Below are 24,973 nucleotides of genomic sequence, written 5' to 3'. Positions count from 1 at the left end.
AGGCTAAAAGAGTTGGGACTGCACACTTTAGGGAAGTGTTGACTTGGGGTGATCTGATTGAAGTTTATAAGATGATGAAGGGAATAGATATCATCATCATCATCATCATTGGTGATCCCTCGAACGAGGATGACTTGCTTCCACACGAGTTCACAGATGTTTCAATGAAGGACCGGATTATTCCAGAGTGTTTCAGTTGACAGCTTGTTCCAATTAAATAGGTTGGGGAGGACCGGGGGGGGGGGGGGGGGGGGGGGGGGGGGGGGTCACAATTTTAAGTTCGACGTCAGGAGGTGGTTCTTTTCCCCAGAGAATAGTGGACTTCTGAAACAGGCTGCCGTCTCATGCGATAGACGCCGTTTCGCTGAATTCCTTCAAGCGAGAGCTGGACTATGTGTGGTTGGGATGGACATCACCGCTTACAAAAAGCAGGTACTTCAGGGATTTCAGAGTGATCTCCTGGACTAGTTTCAATCGCCTAGGTGGGTTGGAGAGGAATTTCCCAGATTTCCCCCCCCCCCCCCCCCCCCCCCGAAATTAGCCTGGATGTTTAATCTTTTATTTGCTTCTTCCTGGAGATCATATGGTTTTGGGTGCAGTGGAGAGCGTGTACATTGTGATACACAAGCTATCACAATTGTGTTGGATAGACTGGATGGGCCAGTGGGTCTTCTTTACCTGTTGGTCATTATTCCTATGCTGCTTATAAACTCAATGGAGCATCACTAAATTGTAGCATGCCACTCAAGCATGTAGGCTGGCAAAGAACTGACAGAATAATTCATCTTCAAAGACAGCCTGAAACACACTGGGAAACAGTCTAAAACCACAGCACCTCATTTTCCCAATGTAAACAATTAACACATGACCATTGCGCTTGGTAGCATAATGGGCCATTTTTCATGCTGTAACCTCCAGAATGTTCGGTTACTTATAGCATTGTAGAGGACGGCTACTGCCGTATATTTCCATTAACATTTTTCTATGGCAATTCCAATTCGATTCTGCCAAGGGTACTTTAATATTGTACGACAAGGACTGGTTAGCCTTCTAATTGGTTAGAAATAATTTTCTTTTATTTCATTGAAAAAAATGGATTTAAAAAAAATTCATTCATGGGACATGGGCATCGCTGGCAAGGCCAGTATTTATTGCCCATCCTAATTGTCCAGGTTGGTGAACCAAACAAAATGTATGTATAATCAGGCAGATTGAAAACTTCCACAATTAGTGCATCTCAGAGAATCTTTTTTTTTGGTGGAATGTGTTTCTTTTATGGAAGTTTTTTCTTCATAGAATGTGGTCAGTGTCAACTTATGAAGCAAACTAAAGTTGCACACGAGCCTATAAAGAAATAGTCAAAAACCGTGCACATGATATATAGAAACAAAGAAAATAGGTGCAGGAGCAGGCCATTTGGTCCTTCGAACCTGCACCACCATTCAATATGATCATGGCTGATCATTTTTGCAACTTCAGTACCCCATTCCTACTTTCTCTCCATGCCCCTTGATCCCTTTAGCCGTAAGGGCCACATCTAACTCCCTTTTGAATATATCAAACGAACTGGCCTCAACAACTTTCTGTGGTAGAGAATTCCACAAGTTCACAATTCTCTGAGTGAAGCAGTTTCAGCCCATCAGCCCGACAGCTAAAATAATTAGAGATACAAATATTCTAATTATGCAACTTAATTCAACCCATTATGGACACAATTTGATGGAGTGTTCTGGAGGAGAAGATCCATCATTTCATGCTTCCCATACACTTCATGTGAATTCCTCTCCCCGCGCAGCCCACAATAAGACAAGAGTCAATAGTGGCAAAGCTGCTACTGATCAAGATTCGCATGTTCATGTCACTTGGCATCCACAAATACATTTCCTCTCATTTCTCTCAGAGGGAGCTTGGAAGGAAGTCAGGAGGGAAAGTTTCCACTGAAATATTAGAGTGCTGGAGAAGTGAAGCAGAGCAGAGCAGTGGCTCTGCAGTCGACAGCAACAGCTGACAGGAATGAACTGGGATGGTGCTGGATCTGCCATTTTTGGTGAAATTGCTTCATTAGAAGGAAAACAAAACTAACTCACCCAACATGCCTAACATTCTCACCCTCTACTCCCAGTCCCAAACAGGGGGATAGGTTTCTGATCTTATGCAAGAGCATGTGTTGGACCAATCTCTGCTCCCAATGCTCTCAGTCACATTTCATACACCCAATTTTCTTCTTTAATTGGACGGAGAAACTACTGAAAGTGTTGACTAGAACCAACAAATAAATGAACAGCAAGTGCTACCTTCTACAGTTCACAACACTTTAGCACCTAGAAATGTCAAGTTAAAAGGCAAGAATGGGTATTGTAAGTCTAAACTATTTCGTTAAAAGATAATTGAGCTGGTATCTTTTGGAAAAGAGGTGATTTTGAGATAGCCCAATTGAGGTCCTAAAGTTTATGAAAGTGATTGATCCTTGCAGCGCAGTCAGACATCAGGACAGACAGTTGGGCGGTAATTCGTTAAAGATTGAGGCGGGGGGGGGTTTATAAACTGGGTTCATCAAAAAAGGACAGGCTTTCAAGACAATCTTTTTCTTGGGCTGTTTTGATGTTTACCAGCTATAATGTATGTACCTGTGAGCATGCTCACAGGTTTGTAGAGTAGTTGAAGCAGTCCCGTCGGTTCACAGACTCTCAGGCCGCCTGCAATTTCTGCGGTCTGGAGGAGTCCGTGTTCCACATATATGTTCAATGTGCGAGGTTGCAACCCCTCTTCCATTATTTGAAGGGGCTGTTCCTCAAATTCTGGTTGCACTTCAGTCCCACACTCCTGATCTTTGGGCATCCTGTGCGGAGGGGAGCGGGCAAGTCGGAGGGCCTCCTCGTAGGACTGCTCCTAGGCCTGGCCAAGGTGGCCATTAACCAGTCCAGGCAGCGGGCGGTCGAGGGGATCGTTCAGCCCGACTGCCTGCCTCTCTTCCGCGGTTATATCCAAGCCAGGGTGTCCCTGGAGATGGAGCACGCAGTGTCCACCGGTATGCTCGCGGCCTTCCGTGAGAGGTGGGCACTGGAGGGACTGGAGTGCATCATCACCCCTGGCAACCAAATTTTAATTTGATCCTTTTAATGTCAAAAGTTTAATTTGTTTAATGTATCAGTTTTAGTGTCCCTTTAATAAGGGGGCACTTGATTTATTGTTTTACAAAAAATAGTTGTAGAGCTGTTGAGTTGGGAGTGGCTTAGCCAGTCACACGATGTTAACAAGACTCAATAAAACCCCAGCCAGCTGGGTTCAGGGGATCCACAATCAGGCAGGTGGTTATGAGCCTGGTGCATGAACTGGTAATGTGTAGTGTGATTGTTAAACCTTTTACATAGAAACATAGAAAATAGGTGCAGGAGTAGGTCATTTGGCCCTTCGAGCCTGCACCGCCATTCAATGAGTTCATGGCTGAACATGCAACCTCAGTACCCTATTCCTGCTTTCTTGCCATACCCCTTGATCCCCCTAGTAGTAAGGGCTATATCTAACTCCTTTTTGAATATATTTAGTGAATTGGCCTCAACAACTTCCTGTGGTAGAGAATTCCACAGGTTCACCACTCTCTGGGTGAAGAAGTTTCTCCTCATCTCGGTCCTAAATGGCTTACCCCTTATCCTTAGACTGCGACCCCTGGTTCTGGACTTCCCCAACATTGGGAACACTCTTCCGGCACACAAGTGCCAGACAATGACTATCTCCAACAAGTGAGAGTCTAACCATCGCCCCTTGATATTCAATGGCATTACCATCACCGAATCCTCCTCCATCAACATCTTGGAGGTCACGGGTTTGGGAGGTACTGCCGAAGGATCCATGGCAAGTTGATGCAGTGCACCTTGCAGATGGTACACACTGCGGCTACGGTGCGTCGGTGGTGGAGGGCGTGAATGTTTAAGGTTCTAGATGTGATGCCAGTCAAGCGGGCTGCTTTGTCCTGGATGGTGTAAATTTTCTGGAGTGTTGTTGGAGCTGCCCTCATCCAACAAGTGGAGAGTGTTCCATCACACTCCTGACTTGTGCCTTGTAGATGGTGGAAAGGCTTTGGGGAGTCAGGAGATGAGACACTCGCCGCAGAATACCCAGCCTCTGACTTGCTCTTGTTACCACCGTATTTATGTGGCTGGTCCAGTTCAGTTTCTGGTCAATGGTGACCCTCCCAGGATTGCTAATAAACCAACTAGTTCTTAATAGCAATGCGTTGCTATGGATTCCTAAGCAAAGAACTCATGAAGCAAATACATTACACCAGCCATTTTAACATTATTTTCCTAATTCTTTAAGAAACTAGCCCTTGAAGAGTTGCTCAATTAACATAACAAACCTTATTTTACTGATGAGGTGAAAGGGATGCAACTCAATTTAACCCCCAGAACACTGAAGGACAATTAGCATGTGGAAGTGTACCCCAGGAAATGTTCACTGAACACTTCAGGAAAGCAGAGATGGAAATGAACACAAAAGAAAATGGCAGAAACGTCATTTTTTTTTCCCAGCTGCATCACTGCGCAGAAGGACAACGACACGATCGGTCTTCAGTTTTCAAAGGCAGAAAGGTTTGGTTAGTTTATAATTACCAGGACATTCCAAGTGGTTCTCTTCTCTGGGGATGTCTTGCTCAAACTGGACAGCTTTTTCCTCCCATCTGCAGAGCTATCGAACAAAGCCAGGAAATCATCTGCTCTCTCTTCGCTAAGGACAGGGCATGGGGCAAAATTAGTGGATTTATTTACTTCAGACACGATGCCATATTGAACGGCAAATTATATTTATCATTTTTTTTTTAAACCATCAATTCTTGCTATTCACTTTTTCCAAAGTCTTAATTCTCATAATTCACCGCTTCCCATTTGTCACTGAGCATAAATTTCTCATTAGTTACCCAACAGAGCGCTTCTCCAAGCCTGTTAAGCATGTTCCACTTCCACACATTTGAAATCTAACTCCTTGGCCAAGAAATTGGGTATGGGGGGGGGCGCTAACACTCGAGGCGCGAGACCTTGTGCCAGGCGCAGAAGTCTCGCCCCTCGCGATAAATTGGGGTTACCGCCCCCGAAAGGAAGTGGAGCGCTAAATTAAGCCCTCCACTTCCTTCTTGGGGCGGGGTTAGTGGCTCAGCAGCGCTACGCACTGGGCCGCGTAGCACTGCCGCGTACGAGGGGCCCTTCCCTGGATTAAAGGGAAGGGCCCAAGCTGCATACGAAGAACCCACCTACCTGGAGCACCGGGGGCAGCGGGGGTGCCGCTCAAGCAGAGCGCCAGGCTGAGCGATCGCAGTACCGGCCCCGCGACCAAAGCACCAACGGAGTGGGAGGTTTTTCTCAGCAGCAGCCGGCCACCTCCCTTTTAAATTTCTCCCCGTTAGTGGCCGGCCGGCGGGTATGCGTCCCCTGGCGCTGTTGCTGACATCGGCTGGCGTAGCTTCAGGCGACGAAACTCAATTTAGGTGACGGGCAACGCGCACAGTGATGATGTCACAATCGCCGGGCACAGGTGATCGGGGCACAACGCTGTAGCGCCGCCGCTAAACTCCCGCTGGCTGAATTAAGCGGGAGTCATTAGTGGCGCGCGCCCGGTCGCAGTCATTTGTGCACCTTTAGTGCTCCCCGAGGGCGTTAGCGGGAGGTACAAATGCACCCAATTTCTCCCCCCAAATCTTTAAAAGTCACTGCACCGTTAGCCCAGTCATAACTGGCCAAGCTATTTTAAGAAAATCTGCTGATTAACTGATTTTATAAAATCACTCACACTCCTAATATCATGCGGATACTAGGACCGAAGGCAAGCTACAAGGAATAGCTGACAGATTGGTCTTTACTGTACCTCTCCCCTATTGTTTTTAAAAGCATGATTAAAAATCAAGGGAGTTTGGGAGATCAAGGCCCTGATAAAAGGGCATGGAGCTCGGGAGGAGGAGGAGCCGCCATTGGGGAGATCGAGGCCAAAGGTAAAACAAAGAAGTAAAAAGTAATCGAAGTGTGACGTCATAGCCAAGCGGGTAACTGTTTGACTGGTGGATTGCTAAATAGTTAATCTTTTTCTTTTTCTTTCCTTATCAGCAGGTAACCTTTGACATTGTTGCCAAATTAAGTTAATTTAAGGGTTAAGTCACAGCAGGAGAGCCCAGACCAATGTCATGCTCCTCCTGTGCTTTGTGGGAAGTCAGGGACGCTCCCAGTGTCCCTGACTACTGTGTGTGCAAGGAGTGCATCCAACTGCAGCTCCTGACAGACCGCATTGCGGCACTGGAGCTGTGCATGGATTCACTCTGGAGCATCCGCGAAGCTGAGGATGTCATGAATTGCACGTTTAGTGAGTTGGTCACACCACAGGTAAAGGATACTCAGGCAGATAGGGAATGGGTGACCATCAGGCAGAGCAGTGGAAGGAACGTAGTGCAGGGGTCCCCTGAGCTCATCCCCCTCCAAAACAGATACACCACCTTGGGTGCTGTTGGGGAGGGGGATGACTCAACAGGGGAGAGCAGCAGCAGCCAAGTTCATGCCACCATGGGTGGCTCTGCTGCACAGGAGGGCAGGAAAAAAAGTGGGAGAGCTATAGTGGCAGGGGATTCGATTGTAAGGGGAATAGATAGACGTTTCTGCGGCCGCAATCGAGACTCCAGGATGGTATGTTGCCTCCCTGGTGGAAGGGTCAAGGATGTCTCGGAGCGGCTGCAGGACATTTTGGAGGGGGAGGATGAACAGCTAGTTGTCGTGGTGCATATAGGTACCAACGATATAGGTAAAAAAACGGGATGAGGTGCTATAAGCTGAATTTAGAGAGCTAGGAGTTAAATTAAAAAGCAGGACCTCAAAAGGTGGTAATCTCAGGATTGCTACCAGTGCCACGTGCTAGTCAGAGTAGAAATAGCAGAATAGCCAAGATGAATACGTGGCTTGAAGAGTGGTGCAGGAGGGAGGGATTCAAATTCCTGGGACATTGGAACCGGTTCTGGGGGAGTGTTTGCTAGTACTGTTGGGGAGGGGTTAAACTAATATGGCAGGGGAATGGGAACCTATGCAGGGAGACAGAGGGAAGTAAAATGGGGGCAGAAGCAAAAGATAGAAACAAGAAAATTAAAAGTGGAGGGCAGAGAAACCCAAGGCAAAATCAAAAAGGGCCACATTACAGCAAAATTCTAAAGGGACAAAGTGTGTTAAAAAGACAAGCCTGAAGGCTCTGTGCCTCAATGCGAGGAGTATTCGGAATAAGGCGGATGAATTAACTGGGCAGGCAGCTATTAATGAATATGATATAATTGGGATTATGGAGACATGGCTCCAGGGTGACCAAGGCTAGGAACTCAACATCCAGGGGTAGTCAACATTCAGGAAGGATAGACAGAAAGGAAAGGGAGGTGGGGTAGCATTGCTGGTTAAAGAGGAAATTAACGCAATAGTAAGGAAGGACATTAGCTTGGATGATGTGGAATCTGTATGAGTAGAGCTGCAGAATACCAAAAGACAGTAAACGCTAGTGGGAGTTGTGTACAGACCACCAAACAGTAGTAGTGAGGTTGGGGATGGCATCAAACAAGAAATTAGGGATGCGTGCAATAAAGGTACAGCAGTCATCATGGGTGACTTTAATCTACATATAGATTGGACAAACCAAACGGTGGAGGAGGATTTCCTGGAGAGTATTAGGGATGGTTTTCTCGACCAATATGTGGAGGAACCAACTAGAGGGCTAGCCATCCAAGGCTGGGTGATGTGTAATGAGAAAGGACTAATTAGCAATCTTGTTGTGCGAGGCCCCTTGGGGAAGAGTGACCATAGTATGGTAGAATTCTTTATTAAGATGGAGAGTGACACAGTTACTTCAGAGACTAGGATCCTGAACTTAACAAAAGGTAACTTCGATGGTATGAGACGTGAATTGGCTAAAATAGACTGGCGAATGATCCTTAAAAGGGTTGACGGTGGATAAGCAATGGCAAACATTTAAAGATCACATGGATGAACTTCAACAATTGTACATCCCTGTCTGGAGTAAAAATAAAACGGGGAAGGTGGCTCAACCATGGCTAACAAGGGAAATTAGGGATAGTGTTAAATCCAAGGAAGAGGCATATAAATTGACCTGAGGACTGGGAGAAATTTAGAATTTAGCAGAGGAGGACAAGGGGTTTAATTAGGAGGGGGAAAAATAGAGTATGAGAGGAAGCTTGCAGGGAATATAAAAACTGACTACAAAAACTTCTATAGATATGTGAAGAGAAAAAGATTAGTGAAGACAAACGTAGATCCCTTGCAGTCAGAAACAGGTGAATTTATAATGGGGAACAAAGAAATGGCAGACCGACTGAACAAATGCTTTGGTTCTGTCTCGACGAAGGAAGACAGAAATAACATTCCGGAAATACTAGGGGACAGAGGGTCTAGCGAGAAGGAAGAACTGAAGGAAATCCTTACTAGTCAGAAAATTGTGTTAGGGAAATTGATGGGATTGAAGGCCGAAAAATCCCCAGGGTCTGATAGTCTGCATCCCAGATTGATAGAGAATTCAAACAGGCTGCATTTAGACAGGCTGTGAAAATTCACACAGACAACAAGTCAGAGATGCTACATGCATTTCAGCCACATTGCGTTAAGTCATCAATCAACTTGACATTTTCGGACCTTGGGTAGTAAGCCAATAAGGTCAAAGGAGGCGAGTTCTTTTCTGTAAATTGAACCCGGTATAAAATACAGCCATTTTGACCATGTGTCTCAGTAAGATAAAGAAACTGGCAATCAGCCAGCAGCTTGTTACTCTCTGCCAAGATTAAAAAGTTAAAACTACCATCGGAGTTCGTATTTCATTGGAAATTAAGAGATCTAACAATTTTGGCGCTGCGAGCAGGGTCGCTGAGGAAAGAAACTGAATTTTGGACATCGGACCAACATATTGAGGTAAGGACACTTCTTTTTTTTAAAAAAAGTCCTCGGTCAAAAGTCTAAATTCGCCTCTCCTTCTCCGCGATTCCGAAAGCCTCCGGTTTGCGAACCCTCTGGTTAGTAGTCGGCTCGAGGTCCCATAGACGTCTAAACTTCGGCGGTGTGTTAGTTAATTAATCACCGACCTATTGATCGGCTAAAAGCCTACGACTCGAGACCCCAGTAAAGAAATGGCAGCAGGAGACAAGAACAAAGAATTGCCTACAACTGTTAAAGGTGGGCAGGCACCACCTGAAGTTTCGCTAGATTTAATTCTCGAACAGTTGAAAGAATACATAGAGCAACAATTCAACTTATCCAAAACCTGTATTAAGATCGAACAAAAGTGCGGAACCTCCAAAGGACAATGGTCCTTGGATGAGATTAAAAGGGTCTGGGGAAAAACGACCCGTATGAAAAATAAAGAGCGAACTAGATGGTCCCTAGCCGTTATGGGCCAGATTCGAAACCGGAATGAAATTATAATGCGTTCCCAACATGATCGAGAACTGACCAGTACAAAGGATCAATTGCAAGCTGTTTGTGCACAGCTGCGACAGAAAAAGCTTGAACTTGAAAAGCTGGAAGCGGAAGTTAAAGATCTTAAAGGTGAAATTAAAGAATGGAAAAAATCATTAGGTCAAGAGACAGTAATAGGAAAAGGAAAATGTACTGATCAATTCCCAGGGTACCCATGTTTGGATAAATTAAAAGCGCAAACCCGAAGACACGACCGAGGAATAGATACGGTTTCTGAATCCTCCGACAATACAGTGTCGGAGGATGATGAAGAATTAGGGGTGCGCTTTGCCCCGTTTAAAAAAAGACGAGTTGGAGTCAAATCAGAAGAGACTGCGGATGAGGGCGGAACCAAAAAAACAAAGAGAAGGGTATATGCAGAATACTTAGTTCATGCTCCGGCAGACCCAGAGAAAATTGATAAATGGTCCAAGGAATTGCCCAATCCAAAGAAAGGGGGAGTAAAAACGTGGGACCAATTGGACCGCTTAAGAAATATATATCAACTTCATCCCTGGGACGGAGTGCAAATTTTGACCATAATGGTGCCAAAAACACAAGGAAGAAAATTGCACGACAAGGTAGATGAAGCTTTGGGGCAGAATGAGCAAGAATTAGACGCAGGATGGGAGGCGATTTAACACTGGCTGCAAGCCTTCAGTCCAGCTAAGACAGACTGGGGAAAAATTGCAGCTTGCCAACAGAAAGGAACAGAGGAGGTCCTGGAGCATGACGAGCGGTTTAGATGCACGTGGCTAGAACATTCGGGTATGAATAATACGAATGAGGAAATGGATGAACAAGCGTTTGGACCCCTGAAAGCAGCTTTCGTGGCAGGTCTAAAGCCAGAACTGTCCAAAATGCTTAAGGTAATGTTACCGGACTGGGAAGGTAGAGGAACTACCTTTGCAGCATTGGTGGATCAATGTAACCAATTAGATCGGGATATGGGAGCTAAAGTCCGAGCTGTACAGGTTATGGGATGGAAATCCCAGGATTCCGATAAACAGTCATTAGGAAAATTACCCGGAAAATGTCATTATTGTGGGAAAGGTCACTGGGCCAAGACGTGCAGGGCAAAACAGAAAGGTCATGGCTGGGGAAGAGGACGCAGCCAGGGATACAATTCAGCCAACAAGCCAGGCTTGTCACAAGATAACGACCTCATAGAAGCATTTAACCAACTGACAATACGACGACAGAAGGAGTTACTTGGGATAGCAAAAAACGATTAGAGCCCACCCTGGCCCCACTCCTCGCACTAATACAACAAAGGGGAGATGGGCTATATATAACTGTGAGGGTGGGCGATAAGGATGTGGACTGTCGTTTAGACACAGGGGCGGAATTAACATGCTTACCCCTACAATATGGAGACTTTTTGTCGTTGGATGGTAGGGCACGTACAGCCTATGGAGTTGGGGGCCATAAAATGGAAATTAAAAAGGACAACACCGGTACTTATAGGGCTGGGTCCACATGAACTAACCACGCCGGTCTGGATAGGCCCAGTAGATCAACCCCTTTTGGGAATGGACGTTCCAATCCAAATAGATTCATCGTTGCATTTCGAGGATGGTCGGGTGACATGGTCAATTAGAACTTTGAAGAAAGAAGAATTGAAGGAACACCCGATATGGACTAAAGATAAGAACGATTGTGGCCTACTCCAGATGGAGCCTGTGTCATTTACAGGGACCAAGCCTCCAGGCACTAAACAATATCCCATCAGTCCAACTGCCATCGTGGGAATCTTACCGGTTATTCAGCAATTGGAGAAACAAGGGGTGCTTATTAAAACGCATAGCTCCTCCAATAGCCCCGTGTGGCCGGTACAGAAATCTAATGAGACTTGGCGTTTGACTGTCGATTATAGGAAAGCTAACCAGTGTATTGATCAAAAAGCTCCTTTGGTCGCAGATCCCTCCACCATTTTTAATGCCCTCAAACCGGAACATAAATATTTCTCGGTTATAGATATGGCCAACGGATTTTGGTCGGTGCCTCTGGCATCGGAGGTTCGACAGTGGTTTGCTTTCACGGTCCAAGGACAACAGTATACTTGGACCCGGTTACCACAGGGTTTCCACAACAGCCCTACGGTATTCCACATGGCTTTCCAAAGCCATTTGCGAGAATTACCTCCCCTGTCATCCACAGTCATCCAATATGTAGACGATATCCTGCTAGCTTCAAACACGGAAGAACAGCATGAACAAGATTTACGAGCTTTGCTGGATCACCTTTGGCTGAAAGGACATAAAGCCAGCATCGACAAAGCACAAATATCCCAAGAAGAGGTTGTATACCTGGGACAAAAGATTTCACAAGGAAAGAGAGAACTTACCCAGGATAGAACTGCAGCCATTCGGGCTGCTAAAAAACCCACCACTATTCAGGAACTAAGGGCTTTTTTGGGATTGTGTAACTTTAACAGAAATTGGATTGACTCCTTCACACAGCTTGCTCAGCCACTGAATGATATTTTAAAGTGGAAACGTGCCTCTAAAGAAGCCATCACCCTCACTAAAGAACAGCAAGAGGCCTTCCTGAGTTTGAAAAAGGCTTTGTATTCGGCACCAGCTCTGGGAATCCCCGACAGTGGTAAGCCATTTACCCTGTTTGTTCATGAGAAAGAAGGATATATGACAGCTATACTGACACAAGAACATGGGGATCGGCAAAGACCTATTGGCTATTATTCGGCAAAACTGGATGCGGTAGCCCTCGGATGGGCAAGTTGCCTAAGGGCCATGGAAGCTACATGTCGAGCGGTAATGATCACTGCGGGTCTAGTCCTCGACCAAAAGCTGATTGTCAAGTGTCCCCACACCGTACACGCTTTGCTGTCTATGAATAGAATGTCTCAGGTGACAGCAGCTAGATGGACCCGCTGGACAGCAGTTTTGGAAGCTCCTAATCTCCATATCGTCCGGGCCCGCCCGGTTAATCCCGCAACTATGCTCCCGATGTCAGAATCGAGAGAGCAAGAGGGGGAAGAATGTGAAGAGCATGACTGCGTGGAGATTTTAAAAGAAACAGAAGAAGCAGCCTTAGCAGCAGAGGAGCCTCTGCACAACCCAGACCTCATCCTGTTTACAGATGGTTCCTCCTTTGTTGACAATGGTACCAGAAAAGCAGGATGGGCAGTTACAACCTTATATGAGGTAGTGGCAAAAGGATGTTTGCCCTCAGGAACGTCAGCACAACAGGCCGAGTTACGGGCCCTGTCAGAAGCATGTCGAATAGCAGAAGAACAGACAGCTAATGTCTACACAGATTCGTGTTATGCTTTTGGAGTCGCTCACGACTTTGGTATGTTATGGCGGAAAAGAGGATTCCTCACTGCTATCCGAAATGGAAAAGAAGTCCGAGACTTACTGGAGGCCATACAATTACCTCAGGAAGTGTCCATCCTGAAGTCTAAGGCCCATACCAAGGAAAATACCACAGAAGCACAGGGATTTGCCCTAGCCGACCAGGCAGCTAAAGATGCCGCCTCACAGGGCGTTCCTCCAGAAGAACCAACACAGATGTGCAGATTGAAAGCACTCAGGACTCTGACACGAGACCTTCAAACAATGCAAGGCGTGTGCTCCCGAGAGGAAAAATGGACATGGATCAAGGCAGGAATTAAGCTATGCGAAGATGGTGTCTGGAGACAAAGAGTTATCGACAAGCCAGTCGTGTCACAAGCGCGTATGCCTTTTTTAGCCCAACAGATCCACTCGTGGGGACACTTGGCCTCACAACAGATGACGGCACGGTTCCAGAAAAGCTGGTGGGGTCGGGGATTTAAAAAACATGCCCAGCTGGTAACAGACCACTGTGTGGTCTGCCAGAAAAATAATTCTGGACCCATCACGGTAATGCCCCAACTGAGGCCCCCTGCCCCTGTCGGACCATTCCAGCATCTGCAGGTTGATTATATATCTCTTCCTTCATGCCAAGGATACACCAACATTCTTGTCATGGTTGACAGATTCTCTAGATGGGTAGAAGCTGTCCCAACTAAAAGAGCCACAGCCAATCACACTGCAAAGGTCTTGTGTAAGGATTACATTCCCCGATGGGGAGTCCAGAGTAGCATTGACTCAGATCAGGGAACACACTTCACAGGTGCTGTCTGCCAAGAAGTCTGTAGGTTACTGAACATTACGTGGCCTCAGAAAGTTGAGGCAACCGTTTCCCTCCCCCCACCCCCCCCGTCGGGAACAAACGACTGCCTCCTCCACCCCCCCCCCCCGCGGGAACGAACGGCTTTCTCCTCCCCCCCCCCCCCCCTCCGCGGGAACGAATGGCTTTCTCCTCCCCCCCCCCCGCGGGAACGAATGGCTTTCTCCTCCCCCCCCCCCGCGGGAACGAATGGCTTTCTCCTCCCCCCCCCCCGCGGGAACGAATGGCTTTCTCCTCCCCCCCCCCCGCGGGAACGAACGGCTTTCTCCTCCTCCCCCCCCCCCGCGGGAACGAACGGCTTTCTCCTCCCCCACCCCCCGCGGGAACGAATGGCTTTCTCCTCCCCCCCCCCCGCGGGAACGAATGGCTTTCTCCTCCCCCCCCCCCGCGGGAACGAATGGCTTTCTCCTCCCCCCCCCCCGCGGGAACGAATGGCTTTCTCCTCCCCCCCCCCCGCGGGAACGAACGGCTTTCTCCTCCTCCCCCCCCCCCGCGGGAACGAACGGCTTTCTCCTCCCCCACCCCCCGCGGGAACGAATGGCTTTCTCCTCCCCCCCCCCCCCGCGGGAACGAACGGCTTTCTCCTCCTCCCCCCCCCGCGGGAACGAACGGCTTTCTCCTCCTCCCCCCCCCGCGGGAACGAACGGCTTTCTCCTCCCCCCCCCCCGCGGGAACGAACGGCTTTCTCCTCCCCCACCCCCCGCGGGAACGAATGGCTTTCTCCTCCCCCCCCCCCCCGCGGGAACGAACGGCTTTCTCCTCCCCCCCCCCCCCGCGGGAACGAACGGCTTTCTCCTCCCCCCCCCCCCGCGGGAACGAACGGCTTTCTCCTCCCCCCCCCCCCGCGGGAACGAACGGCTTTCTCCTCCCCCCCCCCCCGCGGGAACGAACGGCTTTCTCCTCCCCCCCCCCCGCGGGAACGAACGGCTTTCTCCTCCCCCCCCCCCCCCCCGCGGGAACAAACGCCTGCAGCATTCTCCGTGCCTGAAGCACTTTCACACAAGTAGGAAGATGGTTTATTTAATCTTTTCTTTGCTTATAAATGTTTATTCAGGTTGGATTTATTTGTATAATATTTGTAGAAGTATAAATAAGGATTTATTATAGAATTTAATGACTTCCCTTCCCTCCCCCCCCTCCCCCCGCCACCTCGTTCTGGACGCCTAATTTGTAACCTGCGCCTGATTTTTTAATGTGTAGACAAGGTTTTTTCAGTTCTACAAAAATCTTCACTTGCTCCATTCTAAGTTAGTTTGGAGTACGTTTTCACTGTGGAAACTTTCAAATCAGGCGTCAGTGGCCGGACACGCCCCCTTTTGAAGAAAAAATTCTGTTCCAAAGTGGAACTGTTCTACCTGACTAGAACTGCAGAAAAAAAATGTGGAGAATTGCGATTTCTAAGATAGTCCGTTCTCCAGCAGTTGCTCCTAAAAAATCAGGCGCAAATCATGTGGAAACTTGGGCCCAATGAGTGACACTTTGTTATCAGACTGTCAGAACTTAACCAATGCTATTAGTTCTGTTTCCCGACAGGTATCGGCAGCTTGGGGTAATCCACCCGAAGGAGGACACGACATCATCCCGGGAGTCTGGGTGTATGTGAAAAAGTTGCATAAAGAACCTTTGGGTGCCAAGTGGGAGGGACCTTATCAAGTGTTATTGACCACCCAGGCAGCTGTTAAAGTCCAAGGAAAGAAAGCCTGGATCCACGCTTCACACGTTAAACGAGCAGGCGTAACTGAAGCTGAAATCTAATAAGGACAATTACTTTTCGCGAAAATGTATAAATTTACTGTAGTATTGATTGTAGGTATTCTTGGCATAGGCCTACTTCTTACTAGCCGACCCTCTGCACCAAAGGGAAATAGTAGAGTACCAAGGGAATTACATGTAAATACCTTTTACTTTTATATTTTGTTTATGTTGATTAAATGTTGTTGCGACCAGGCGGCTGTCCCGCAGGTGAGACACCTTGCAGGTCCCAGCAGACCGTCTGTACGTGGTACAGGGGTATGGTATGCTTAAGGAAAGGTTGTTTACTGGTTGAATTAAGATATTGATTTGGATTAAATTGGAATAAGGTTAATTAACCTACAAAAACCAGACTTCCATTGTGGCCAGGATGGAACTCGGGTTGGTGTAAATTTGTGTGGAAGCTACTAGTCCGGACATGTGGCGAAACACATCAACAAATTTTAGAAGGAAACTCTATTAACATGTATGAAATTATTTTCTAGAATGTTTAACCAGTGATACCTGAAGTTTTATGATTCAGTTTGTGAAAGAATCAAAGGGGGGATTGATAGAGAATTCAAACAGGCTACATTTAGACAGGCTGTGAAAATTCACAGACAACAAGTCAGAGATGCTACATGCATTTCAGCCACATTGCGTTAAGTCATCAATCAACTTGACATTTTCGGACCTTGGGTAGTGAGCCAATAAGGTCAAAGGAGGCGAGTTCTTTTCTGTAAATTGAACCCGGTATAAAATACAGCCATTTTGACCATGTGGTTTCAGTAAGACAAAGAAACTGGCAATCAGCCAGCAGCTTGTTACTCTCTGCCAAGATTAAAAAGTTAAAACTACCATTGGAGTTCGTATTTCATTGGAAATTAAGAGATCTAACACCAGAGTACTTAAGGAAGTGGCCCTAGAAATAGTCGGATGCATTGGTGATCATTTTCCAACAGTCTATCGACTCTGGATCAGTTCCTATGGACTGGAGGGTAGCTAATGTAACACCACTTTTTAAGAAAGGAGGGAGAGAGAAAACGGGGAATTATAGACCGGTTAGCCTGACATCAGTAGTGGGGAAAATGTTGGAGTCAATTATTAAAGATGAAATAGCAGTGCATTTGGAAAGCAGCGACAGGATCGGTCCAAGTCAGCATGGATTTATGAAAGGAAATCATGCTTGACAAATCTTCAGGAATTTTTTGAGGATGTACCTAACAGAGTGGACAAGGTAGAACCAGTGGATGTGGTGTATTTGGACTTTCAAAAGGCTTTTGAGAACGTCTCACAGAAGAGATTGGTGTGCAAAATTAAAGCACATGGTATTGGGGGTAATGTATTGACGTGGATAGAGAACTGGTTGGCAGACAGGAAGCAGAGAGTCGGGATAAACGGGTCCTTTTCAGAATGGCAGGCAGTGACTAGTGGGGTGCCACAGGGCTCAGTGCTGGGACCCCAGCTATTTACAATATACATCAATGATTTAGATGAAGGAATTGAGTGTAATATCTCCAAGTTTGCAGATGACAGTGTGAGCTGTGAGGAGGATGCTAAGAGGCTGCAGGGTGACTAGGACAGGTTAGCAAATAGGCAAATGCATGGCAGGTGCAGTATAATGTGGATAAATGTAAGGTTATCCACTTTGGTGGCAAAAACATGAAGGCAGAATATTATCTGAATGGCGGCAGATTAGGAAAAAGGGAGGTGCAACGAGACCTGGGTGTCATGGTACATCAGTCATTGAAAGTTGGCATGCAGGTACAGAATGCGGTGAAGAAGGCAAATGGTATGTTGGCCTTCATAGCTAGAGGATTTGAGTATAGGAGCAGGGAGGTCTTACTGCAGTTGTACAGGGCCTTGGTGAGGCCTCACCTGGAATATTGTGTTCAGTTTTGTTCTCCTAATCTGAGGAAGGATATTCTTGCTATTGAGGGAGTGCAGCGAAGGTTCACCAGACTGATTCCCGGGATGGCAGGACTGACATATGAGGAGAGACTGGATCGACTGGGCCTGTATTCACTGGAGTTTAGAAGAATGAGAGGGGATCTCATAGAATCATATAAAATTCTGACGGGACTGGACAGGTTAGACGCAGGAAGAATGTTCCCGATGTTGGGGAAGTCCAGAACCAGGGGTCACAGTCTAAGGATGAGGGGTAAGCCATTTAGGACTGAGATGAGGAGAAACTTCTTTACTCAGAGAGTTGTGAACCTGTGGAATTCTCTAGCGCAGAGAGTTGTTGATGCCAGTTCATTGGATATATTCAAGAGGGAGTTAGATATGGCCCTTATAGCTAAAGGGATCAAGGGGTATGGAGAGAAAGGAGGAAGGGGGTACTGAGGTGAATGATCAGCCATGATCTTATTTAATGGTTGTGCAGGCTCGAAGGGCCGAATGGCCTACTCCTGCACCTAGTTTCTATGTTTCTAAGAGGGGGAAGAGGAATCATATAATCATAGAAATTTACAGCACGGAAGGAGGCCATTTTGGCCCATCGCATCCGGGCCAGCCAACAAAGCTATTCAGCCTAATCACACTTTCCAGCTTTTGGTCCGTAGCCCTGTGGGTTACGGCATTTCAAGTGCATATCCAAGTACTTTTTAAATGCGGTGAAGGTTTCTGCCTCTACCACCCTTTCAGGCAGTGAGTTCCAGACCCCTACCACCCTCTGGGTGAAGACATTTCACCTCAAATCCCCTCTAAACCTACCAATTACTTTAAATCTATGCCCCTGGTTGTTGACCCCTCTGCTAAGGGAAATCGGTCCTTCCTATCCACTCTATCTTGGCCCCTCATAATTTTATACACCTCAATAAGGTCTCCCCTCGGCCTCCTCTGTTCCAAAGAAAGCAACCCCAGCCTATCCAATTTTTCCTCATAGTTACAATTCTCCACTCCAGGCAACATCCTCGTAAATCTCCTTTGTACCCTCTCCAGTGCAATCACATCTTTCCTGTAATGTGGTGACCAGAATCCAATGAAATAGATGAGGAAAACACTTTTTTGAATTTATTTCCTCAATCACTTTTAGGTGCTCACTAACTGTGCACCATTCACTGACCAAAGATGCTACTGTCCCATAAGCTGATCTGTGGAGACACTGCCACCTACTGTCACAATTACAATCACGTAAGAACCAACCTACTTTCATTAAAAAAGGCCGGTGCAATCGTTTACAACTCCCTCTGATTAAGCAACAAAATGAGAATTTCAACATCAGTACATTCAGCACAAAAGTAATTGATTTTTTTTAAATTAGTGATTTTCTTGCAAATTGCTTCCTCTTGAATACTTCTCGGGGGAACAATACATTACAAGGGAATTCAATTCCCCAAATTCACAAAAGATAGGGGCGATGCAGACTTTGCAACGAGGGAGGAGGAGTGTGACGAGATAAACATAGTGAGAGGAAGTAGTAAGAGGCCTAGCATCTTTGAAAGTGGATAAATCCCCAGGCCCGGATTAAATGTATCCCAAGCTGTTAAGAGAAGCAAAAGAGGAAATAGCAGAGGCTCTGACCATCATTTTCCAGTCCTTTCTTGCTACAGGCATGGTGCCAGAGGACTGGAAGACTGCGAATGTTGTAGCTTTGTTTAAAAAGGGAGAAAGGGATAGAGTGAATAATTACAGGCCAGTCAGCCTAACCTCGGTGGTGGGAAAATTATTGGAAAAAATCCTGAGGGACAGGATAAATCTTCATTTGGAAAGACATGGATTAATCAAGGACAGTCAGCATGGATTTGTCAAAGGAAGGTCGTGTCTGACTAACTTGATTGAATGTTTCGAGGAGGTAACCAGGAGAGTCAATGAGGGTAGTGCATATGATGTAGTGTATATGGATTTTAGCAAAGCTTTTGATGAAGTCCCACATGGCAGACTGGTCACGAAAGTAAAAGCCCATGGGATCCAGGGCAAAGTGGCAAGTTGGATCCAAAATTGGCTCAGAGGCAGGAAACAAAGGGTGATGGTTGATGGGTGTTTTTGTGACTGGAAGGCGGTATCCAGTGGGGTTCCACTGGGCTCAGTGCTGGGTCCCTTGTTTCTTGTGGTATATATCAATGACTTGGACTTAAATGTTGGGGGTATGATTAAGAAGTTTGCAGATGACATTAAAAGAGGCTGTGTGGTTGATAATGAAGAAGAATGCTGCGGACTGCATGAAGATATCAATGTACTGGTCAGGTGGGCAGAACAGTGGCAAATGGAATTCAATCCGGATAAATGTGAAGTAATGCATTTGGGGAGGTCTGACAAGTCAAGGGAATACACATTAAAATGGTACAACACTGAAAAGTGTAGAAGAACAAAGGGACCTTGGAATGCAGGTCCACAGATCCCTGAAGGTAGGTCAGGTAGAAAGGTGGCTAAGATTAGTCGAGGCATGGAATACAAGAGCAAGGAGGTTATGCTTGAACTGTATAAAACACACACATTGCAGGAAAGATGTGATTGCACTGCAAAGGGTGCAGAGGAGATTTGCAAGAATGTTGCCTGGACTGGAGAATTTTGGCTATGAGGAAAGATTGGAGATGCTGGGTCTGTTTTCTTTAGAACAGAGGAGGCTGAGGGGAGACCTGATTGAGGTGTATAAAATTATGAAGGGCCTGGATAGAGTGGGAAGGACCTATTTCCATCGGCAGAGGGGTCAACTACCAGGGTCATAGATTTAAAGTAATTGGGGGGAGGTTTAGAGGAGATCGGAGGGGAAATTTCTTCACCCAGAGGGTGGTGAGGGTCTGGAACTGATTGGGTGATAGAGGCAGGAACCCTCACCACAATTAAAAGATACTTGGATGTGCATTAAAGTGCCATAACCTACAGGGTTATGGACCAAGAGCTGGAAAGTGGGATTAGGCTGGATAGCTCTTGGCAGGCCGGTGAGGACATGATGGGCCGAAATGGCCCCCCACTGTGCTGTAAATTTCTATGATTCTATGATTTAATGTTTACAATCAAATAAAAAGTGAAAATAATGGGCACGCATAAAATAAAAAATCCCATGAGATAAATCATGGATTCACTGCTCTTCCAAAAGTAAAATTACTTTTTAATCTCCTTGTTCCCAGAGAAAAGATGTCTATATAGGTTGCAAGTTGCAAAGTAACTCATGGAGTCCCATCATTTGGGCCCCACAATAGAAATTTTCCATTTCAAAAATGTGCTGAGGTAGACCCCGTTTGGCCAGGTATGACAGTGTGCGATCCCAGCACTGAATGTGGAACCAATCACCCACTCTGTTCTTTTTTTAAATTAGTCAACAGACTCCTCCAAAGTTCCCAAGCTCTGTGAAGATTCAAAAACTTGAAATTAACATTGAAATATTGTCAAATTTCATACATCTCTAAAGGATCATCATAGCTACCAGTGGGAGGGTTATGGGATACAGTAGACATGACCATCAGCAAAGGGTGCACCACACCTTAAATAAAGGTTTTTTAGCTGAATAGAGAAAGCATCCCATACATGGTTGGAGTGTCAAACTGCTGCCTGCAGTAGCTTCAGTATCAAAAGACTATTCCAAAAAGGTTCAATCTCGGTTAGCCAATATCCCCAGGGTGTCAGTGTTTTATCTGGGGGAGGAAGAGGTTACTCTGGTTTGAACCCAGGCCAGAGATAGAAAGGGAGGGGGTGGAGTGAATGCACGCATAAACACTATGACCAGGGATTGGTTTCTTTATTTCGGTCTTGGGACTCCAGCTAGAAACACACACTTGCAGATATTAGAAGAGGACAGGATCATGTTTGGCTGCATGAGCCCCATGGTCACTTGTCCCTCATTGCCCATGGTCCACACAGCCGATTGTCATTTCAGAGAGGTACCAGAGAGCAGCTTGACACTCGATGAATTATATCCAGCAGGTCACCAGCTACAGGAGAGGAGGCATAGAGAGAGAAAGCAGGATGGAGCAGCTCAAGAGAAAGCATTGCTCACAAATTCAAATGTTAAAGGATAAGGCCATGAAACAGAAATGCAACAAGAAATTTTTAAAATGCTTCCCTTTGTCAGAAAAACTTCAAAACCCTCTACAATTCCTATTTCGCTTCTCTTTCCCACCCAATCTCATCCTCAATATCCTCTCTCCTGCAGCAGCACTGCAGCAAGCAGCCTGCCAATACAAAACAAAACTCAGCAAAGCCTGCATTATATCATTGCTACACACAAGTCCTCCTAGTGTTACATTTGGGAGCCACAAGCCACTCTTTAATGTATAGCACAAACCAATTATGCAGCATACATAGATTATGTCAAGATTCTTGGGGTAATACTCCATAGAATACACACAGTAAAAGCTGTAGAGAAAACATATTTATTTTTACAAAATTGAAATATGCATTACACAAACAGAATACTGCAATGAGATGCTGAAGAAGATATTTGTTCTACTTGTGATTTACAGTCCGCAATCATATGCAGGTACAGCAGATAATGCAAGGTTCGAAAATCCACGGCCGCATTTTCTTTTGGAACACCCTAAGGACAAGAAAACTAAGATGGGATCGTCCTATACATTTTAAATGAACAGTTTTGACCAAGTAAAATCCTCAGACCAGGCAGGCTGGGAAACGTGTGGGCAGATACAGACATTGTGGAGTCTGGCTCACAAGCGAGACAGAGGCACTGGCCAATGGGGGAAAAGTGCATTCTGGCTGGCCAATCAGGGGTCGAGTCGGGCCTGAAGCGGGGAAATCCTCAACCAATGGGGACTACCCGGCCCAGTTCGAAAATATGACTCACCCCTAATCAAATTATGAATGTGGACCATCATCTACCTAATTAATATGGACAGTGGACAATAGTCCTGAGATCACTGCGGTGATGGCCCATCAAAGGGGAGGCCCAAACCGATTGACTCTCAGGACTGTTACAATGGACCAGCAGACTTTGAGGCACCAATGTGTATTGAAACAATACCCCTGTCCTCACACCTACCTGTACCTGTGACATCTTCTGATTAAATATTCAAAACTATCTCCCCGCCCAAACTTACACAATGGACCACCAACTGAGTTTGAGCGCAAAAAGGCCAGAACTAAATTGGGTACAAATATAGGACCTACATAACCACCAGGGCAGAAGCAGCTGGAGCCGTAGGAGAAGGCATTGAAGAGCAGTAGGAGTCACAGACAGACAGAAACCGAGAGAGAACGGAGACAGACTGTTACCGGCTGGGAGACATACCATCGAACGGGCCCTGGACTCGACTTATGTGCAGAATATACAACCCAACTACCGAGAGGCCCAACATCGTCTCAAGAAGCCGAGCCGCACACCGAACAACGCTCCGAGGCCAACCAGCTGAAGAACCGGAGACCGAAGTAACTGACCCCGTAAACCAGCTACCCCGTAAACCAACCATCCTACGGCTAAAAAAAAAATAATTGTCAAAAGGGATCGTAAGTATTATTCTGGGGTTTCTTTTCCCAACTGTCAGCCTCGGTCAGTCAGGTAAAAAGGGGGTTGGGGTGGTGTTGGGAATGTCTTGTAAAGGTAAAATTGTGTAAGGTTTTCGTTGTGTCCGTTTCTTCCAACAGATTTTCATAGTTTATAAGTATGTGTCAGATATGTGTTTTGATGAAGGTTGACCTTGTTGGAAACTGACCGGGGTTAATAAATTGGACTTAACCGTTTTTTTCGTTCCAAGGACCACTTGTCTCTGAGCGTTTTTTTTTTGCTTTCCTTTCCTTGCAGGAGCTCATAATCCACCAAAAATTCTGAGGTCAGAACCAGATAGGGATGCTAGGACGCTTCGAAACCGCCAGTTTAGTGGTCAGCGAGTCATAAGCTGCTGAGCCATACCCTAGAAGGGACAGTGAGGTCCAATAGACCAACAACCACCAAAGACCCCCGCAAATGGGCAGAGCAAAAACCCCCTACAGTAATCAAGAAGGCAAATGGAATGTTGGCCTTTATTGCAAGGGGGATAGAGTATGAAAGCAGAGAAGGCCTGCTACAACTGTACAGGGTATTGGTGAGGCCACACCTGGAGTACTGCATACAGTTTTGGTCCCCGTATTTAAGGAAGGATATACTTGCAGTGGAGGCTGTTCAGAGAAGGTTCACTAGGTTGATTCCGGAGATGAGGGGGTTGATGAGGAGGATAGGTTGAGTAGGTTGGGCCCATACACATTGGAGTTCAGAAGAATGAGAGGTGATCTTATTGAAACATATAAGATAATGAGGGGACTCGACAAGGTGGATGCAGAGAGGATATTTCCACTCAGAGGGGAAACTAAAACTAGGGGACACAGTCTCAGAATAAGGGGCCACCCATTTAAAACTGAGATGAGGAGAAATTTCTTCTCAGAGAGTTGTAAATCTGTGGAATTTTCTGCCCCAGAGAGCTGTGGAGGCTGGGTCACTGAATATATTTAAAGTGGAGATAGACAGATTTTTGAGCGATAAGGGAATAAAGAGTTATGGGGAACGGGCAGGGAAGTGGAGCGAGTCCATGATCAGATCAGCCATGATCTTATTAAATGGTGGAGCAGGCTCGAGGGGCCGAATGGCCTACTCCTGCTCTTATTTCTTATGTTCTTAATCATGTGATACGAATTACATTCTACAGTATGACATCTTCCAAGCAAGTCACACTACATCAAAAACTCCAATTTAGTCATTGTCTTCTTTTGAAAAGAAAAAAAGACTTGCCTTTCACGACCACGGGACATCCCAAAGCGCTGTACAGCCAATGATGAACTTTTTGAAGTGTGGTCACTGTTGTATTGTGGGAAACACAGCAGCCAATTTGCCCACAAACAGCAATGTGATAACGACCAGATAATCTGTTTAATGATGTTGCTTGGTCAGGACACTCTTCTTCAAAATAATGCCTGTTATGTATGTAAATATTATCAATGTGTAAGATTTGCCACCGGGGGGCGCATCTGTGGGAGACCCAAGGGTCACCTGCACACCCTGGGCAAGCATGTATAAAAGGCAGTCTACCATGTTGTTTCCTCACTCTGGAGTTATTTTAAAGAGACCAAGGTCACAACAGTTTGAGCTTACAATATAGTCTTGTGGAGTTATTCTGAACATAACAGTGCCGAGGGATCTTTTACGCCCACCTGAGAGAGCAGATGGGGCCTCAATTTAATGTCTCATCCGAAAGATGGCACTTCCGATAGTGCAGCACTCGCTCAGTACTACACTGAGTTTCAGCTTAGATTTATGTGCTTAAGTCCCTGGAGTGGGACTCGAACCCACAACCTTCTGACTCAGAGGCAAGAGTGCTGCCCACTGAGCCACAGGCTGACATTAAAAAAAAACAGCTAACAGCATTTAGATTACTTAAAAAGAAAAGGTAATACATGAGTCCAAGACTAAATGGTTTTAATATTGGTTTAATTTGGATCCCAGGCCACTTGTGTCCAAGAGCTGGCTCCCAGCATTTGTGGTGTTAAATCCAGCTCTCTTGTATGGAGACATACTCACAGGATGGTTTGTTTTAAATGGGTCCACTTGTCTGCCACTAGAATATGGAATAGGATTTAGCAGTGTAACCACCAGGAGCCAGTTCACGGGTATCAGGTGCTTGGATTCCAAATTATACCAATATACCAATTATAGAAAAGCGGACAAAAAC

The 24,973-nt window shown here is 46.1% G+C and overlaps 1 protein-coding gene across 6 annotated transcripts in view; it reads right to left on the bottom strand.

Moving 5' to 3' along the window:
- Window positions 1-24,973, bottom strand: part of cep131 (centrosomal protein 131) — a 135,942-nt gene that overhangs the window by 86,521 nt on the left and 24,448 nt on the right. For all 6 annotated transcript variants that reach the window (XM_070857828.1, XM_070857827.1, XM_070857826.1 and 3 more), the window contains one exon: window positions 4,611-4,725. In XM_070857828.1, the coding sequence (XP_070713929.1) occupies window positions 4,611-4,725 (115 nt within the window). The remainder of the gene's footprint in view (window positions 1-4,610; window positions 4,726-24,973) is intronic.

Source organism: Pristiophorus japonicus, chromosome 16 (genome assembly GCF_044704955.1).
Source record: "Pristiophorus japonicus isolate sPriJap1 chromosome 16, sPriJap1.hap1, whole genome shotgun sequence".
NCBI classification, from domain to species: Eukaryota; Metazoa; Chordata; class Chondrichthyes; family Pristiophoridae; genus Pristiophorus; species Pristiophorus japonicus.
This window is presented reverse-complemented; position numbering and strand designations above follow the sequence as displayed.